Below are 4,359 nucleotides of genomic sequence, written 5' to 3'. Positions count from 1 at the left end.
AATTCCTCTTGGTTATTATCCTTGATCATGCCCTACCAGGCCTCCCACACCCTCCTCATCACCAATCTGGATCACTTGTTGTTCCCTTGTTCCTAGGTTTGTTAACACCACTACCTTTCCCCCCACCAAGAAAAGACTTTTCAAAAAGATGTTTCTCTCTAAATAAATGTAATCATGACCGTGGCCTTGAAATTTTAGTCCCCTTTCCCCTGATTTAGCGTAGGGGTGGGATGCAGGCCTAATGCCAGTGATATTTCGGGCAAAATAGGATGTCTGTTTTACCTCTGGTTAGATAGTGTATTCATCAACCCATCTGTCCAAACCATGCATCTCCTTTGACACAATTACTGGCATTTTGCTAAATGAAAGGAGGCAGGAGACTGAGAAATGACTTGATTTCATGATCTAAGAGAATGTATGGCCTGGATTCAAGTTACCAGTTGGGCCACATTTTTGCCTATGCCATTTTTGCCAATAATCATTAAAATGATTATTAAGCTACTCTATCAAAATAAAAACCACACCATCCAAAGTACAATGTAGCTCTCAGTGGTCAACCCAACGTCACCGGGTTGGTTCCCAGTCATGGCAGCTCTGCAGTACAGAGGAGAACTTCCCCAGAGAATTTCCAAGGCTGCGAATCTTCTCGAAAGCAGGCTGCCTCCTCTTCTACCTGCAGAGTAGCAGGTTTGAACTGTCACCTGTCGGGTTGCCAGCTGGAGGTGTAACCACTGTGCCAACAGAGCTCCTCACGTCAGGTCAAACTGGAGTGAAAACAACATCTCTGCCGCAGACACTGAAAGGATCACAATGAGACACAGGGCCCCACTATGAAGCACCTATTTTCCATGTTGGGCACACAGTTGCTAGGCGCCACTGAGTGGCACAGATGGTTTTTCTTGGCTACCACCTCAAAAGTTGAGGCTTTGAATCTACTCAGTGGCACAACTGGAAAGATCTGGAGAGAATTCAGCCAAACAAATCCTACGGAGCAGTTCTACTCTGTGATGCATTAGGTCACCAGCAGTCAGAATCAACTCAATAACCAAACTGGTGTGATTTTGTGATTTACTAACCGGAAGGTTGGTAGTTCAAACTCATCCAGCAAATCCACTAGAAAAGGCCGGGTAAAGTGCTTTCCTAAAGCTTATAGCTAAGAAAACCCCATGGAGTGGTTCTACTCTATCACACGCCCACGGGTAACCACGAGTCAGAGGGCACTCTATGGCAATGGGTCTTCTCTGTTATTTCTGTTGCAAGGGTGTCTGCAGACCAACAGCTGTTCGGCAGGGAAGATATTCTAGAATTCTCTCCCTTCACATACTTACTGTGTCTCAGCCCCTAGCAGCATCTCCACCTTCTCGTTGGCATGGTTGCTCAGGACTGTCAGGGTGAAGAGGTGGCTGGCAGAGCTCTGTCGTGAATACAGCATGGTGGAACTGTTCTTCCCGGGAGAGGAATTAAGGTCCTCATTGTCACAAGACTCCACCAATAGCTGATCCCTTAACGAATAATCATTGACGTTGAAGCTTTCTTCACTGTAAGGGACAGGAGGGAAAGGCCAGTCACTCAGTGGATAAGACCACCATGCGGTCAGTTTCTATGCCACATTGTGAACACAAATGGGAAAGGGCAGGGAGCACGAAGGAGAGGATCAATGGTTTGGAAGCAATTTAAATGGCAATCTGCATTATAACCACAGATTACGAATCAATGTAAAATTAAACCTCACCACATGCACTGCCGTTAAATTGATTCCACTCTATAGTGAGCATCCAAACAGGGCAGAACTGCCCCATCGGATTTCCCTAAGCAGATGGACACATCTTTGTCCAAGGAGGAACTTGACACTGAGCAGCTGAGTGCTTCACTGTGGTGCCATCAGGGTTCCTTAAATTAAATAAAATCTCCCCCCAATGAAATATCAGTAATTATCATTACTGTTCCTGTGTAATATACCAAATTGTAACTTGACTATGAAAGGGCACTTTTTCGTGGGGTTTGTTTTGTTAATCATCAAATTCTCTAGGTCTCATTGTAAGTCTTCTTAGATGTGGGCCATGCCTGCATCCTGGTGATGCTCACATAGCCGTCTACAACCTGCATTCACAGGATGAAGCAGAAGCCCCCACTTGGATGTGTTCTGGGAACGATGCCTCAGTATCAGACTTCATGCCACTATGTGCCGCAGAGCAGAAGCCTCGAGGTCTGTTTGCTTCTGGTAAGGCATGCACCCCACCCTTCTTCAGAAACTAAAAAGACCAGCCCCATCAGCCCCTTTCTCTCATGTTACCTCCCACCCGGAAAAGAGAGAAAACACACACACACACACACACACACACACACACACACACACACATTCTCTCTCTCCCTCACAAACACCCTTGTCCCATCGAGTCTTACAGTGAACTCAAATGTGTTAGAATCGAACTGAGAATCCATGGATTCTCAATGGAATTTTTAGAAGTAGGGCCTTTCATCCAAGGCCCTTCTGGGAGGGCATGGACTCTAATCTTTTGACTAGAAGTTGAGCACATTAACTGTTTGCATCTCCTAGAGCAGTGGTTCTCAAACCTTCCTAATGCTGCGACACTTTCATACAGTTCCTCATGTTGTGGTGACCCCCCAACCATAAAATTATTTTCATTGCTACTTCTTCTTCTTAACTGTATGTAATTTTGTTACTGTTATGAACTGGGTGACCCCTGTGAAAAGGTCGTTCGACCCCAAAGGGGTCGCAGCGACCCACAGGTTGAGAACCACTGGCCTAAGAGACTGCTTATTGCCCCACCCCACCCCAGGAACTTTCCCTCCCCTAAGCGCTCATCTCTACGGCACTGTATTCATCAATGCCCTCCAGCGACCTCATTCAGTCCCTCAGCCCATCCCACTGTGCTCTCTGGGAACATAAGACCAGCTCTGCAGTAAAACCCCTACATCTTCAGCCTCCACTCTGAACACTGCTGTTCTTCTCTGGCCTTGATGGCAGTGTGGCTCTCCCCAGCGCTCACTGCTTCTTTCAAAGTCACTCTATCTGTTGAGAGATGGGGAGGGTCCTCTGTGATTTTCAATGGTGATTCCAAACCATTAATGTGCAATTCCCCAGTCTTGAAGCTCATTCCAAGAGCCTCTATTTCATAATCATTGTCATCTACAGACCCTCCTACAGCTCACTCCCCATCCTCCTTCAAGAATTTCACTTCGGGCTTGCCGTCTCTCTTTAATATTCCTCTTTCTTAAATCTTCATGTTTCACTGTCACATCGCAGATACTTCCATTACCCTGAACTACCAGGTCCTTGATTCCTCTTCTCCAACCATCTTTTCCTCTGCTTGACTTTAGTCACCCCTGGGCATACCCTAGACGGTCCTGTCATTGCCATCAACTACAGCACACTCACAATTCCAGTGTGAAACACAGCACCTTCTAACCACTTCATGTCTTTCCAATCCAACGCCGCCTTTAAGGCTCAACTATAACAACGTTTCAACCATCATTTCCTTTAACACATTGACTCTGTGCTCCTTCATGTCCTTGCAGTCATCCACATTAAGGATCCAGCTTGGAGTTCTTGGGATCTAGTTTTAATCACCAAATGCATAAATCCTCAACTCCTTTGTCATACCTGTCTGGACCTGTCTGGAAACTGTCCCCTTTCAAACACATGGGAGAGCACTCAATAAGCAATGAATAAATAGGTGAGGATATTCTAGGGACAGCATCCAATATTTACTTTATCAATAATAAAATATAAATGTATGAACCTTCTTGCTTCCAATTAAATGCGCTAGAGATTTTGGAAAATAAGCCACTTTGTCCTCAATTTTTTAGGATGTTTTCTCATTTGGTGTTGATTTCTGCTTGTCAATCACTCCCTTCTAACTTTGCTTGAAAAACTTCCCAATTCTTTCTAAAATTCCGTTTCATGAATTCTTGCCTCAAAGACAACAAACCACAATTATCATCTATAAGAGCAAAATACTGCTGTATTAGTCTGGGTATTTTAGAGAAACAAATTCACAGAAACTCATGTATAAGACAGAGTTTTATATAAAGGTTAAGTGCACATCAAGAAAACATTCCAACCCAGTGCTGCCCAAGCCCACAAATCCAACATTAACCCATACATCTGACAGCAATCCACAAAGTCCTCCTCTATCTCACAAAACACACGCAATGAGGCCGACTGCAGAAGGAAAGCCAAGTCAGTGAATGTGTAAGCATCTTAGCTCTGGCAGGGTCTCCACACGGCTGCTCCAGCACCCAGGGCTGCATAGGGCATATGGCTTTTCCTCAGGGATGTCTTGCAGGAAGTGACCCTTGCCAGCTAAAGCAGGGAACTGGCTAAGGCAGCTGCAC

At 45.2% G+C, this 4,359-nt stretch overlaps 1 protein-coding gene across 1 annotated transcript in view; it reads right to left on the bottom strand.

Moving 5' to 3' along the window:
* The window catches only part of ARHGEF26 (Rho guanine nucleotide exchange factor 26), a 180,362-nt gene that overhangs the window by 19,386 nt on the left and 156,617 nt on the right, over window positions 1-4,359 (bottom strand). Inside the window, exon 12 of the mRNA XM_013006250.2 lies at window positions 1,329-1,538. Within this exon, the coding sequence (XP_012861704.2) occupies window positions 1,329-1,538 (210 nt within the window). The remainder of the gene's footprint in view (window positions 1-1,328; window positions 1,539-4,359) is intronic.

This window comes from Echinops telfairi, unplaced genomic scaffold, assembly GCF_000313985.2.
Source record: "Echinops telfairi isolate 266 unplaced genomic scaffold, ASM31398v2 ScPeMD7_7421;HRSCAF=8459, whole genome shotgun sequence".
NCBI lineage: Eukaryota > Metazoa > Chordata > Mammalia > Afrosoricida > Tenrecidae > Echinops > Echinops telfairi.
This window is presented reverse-complemented; position numbering and strand designations above follow the sequence as displayed.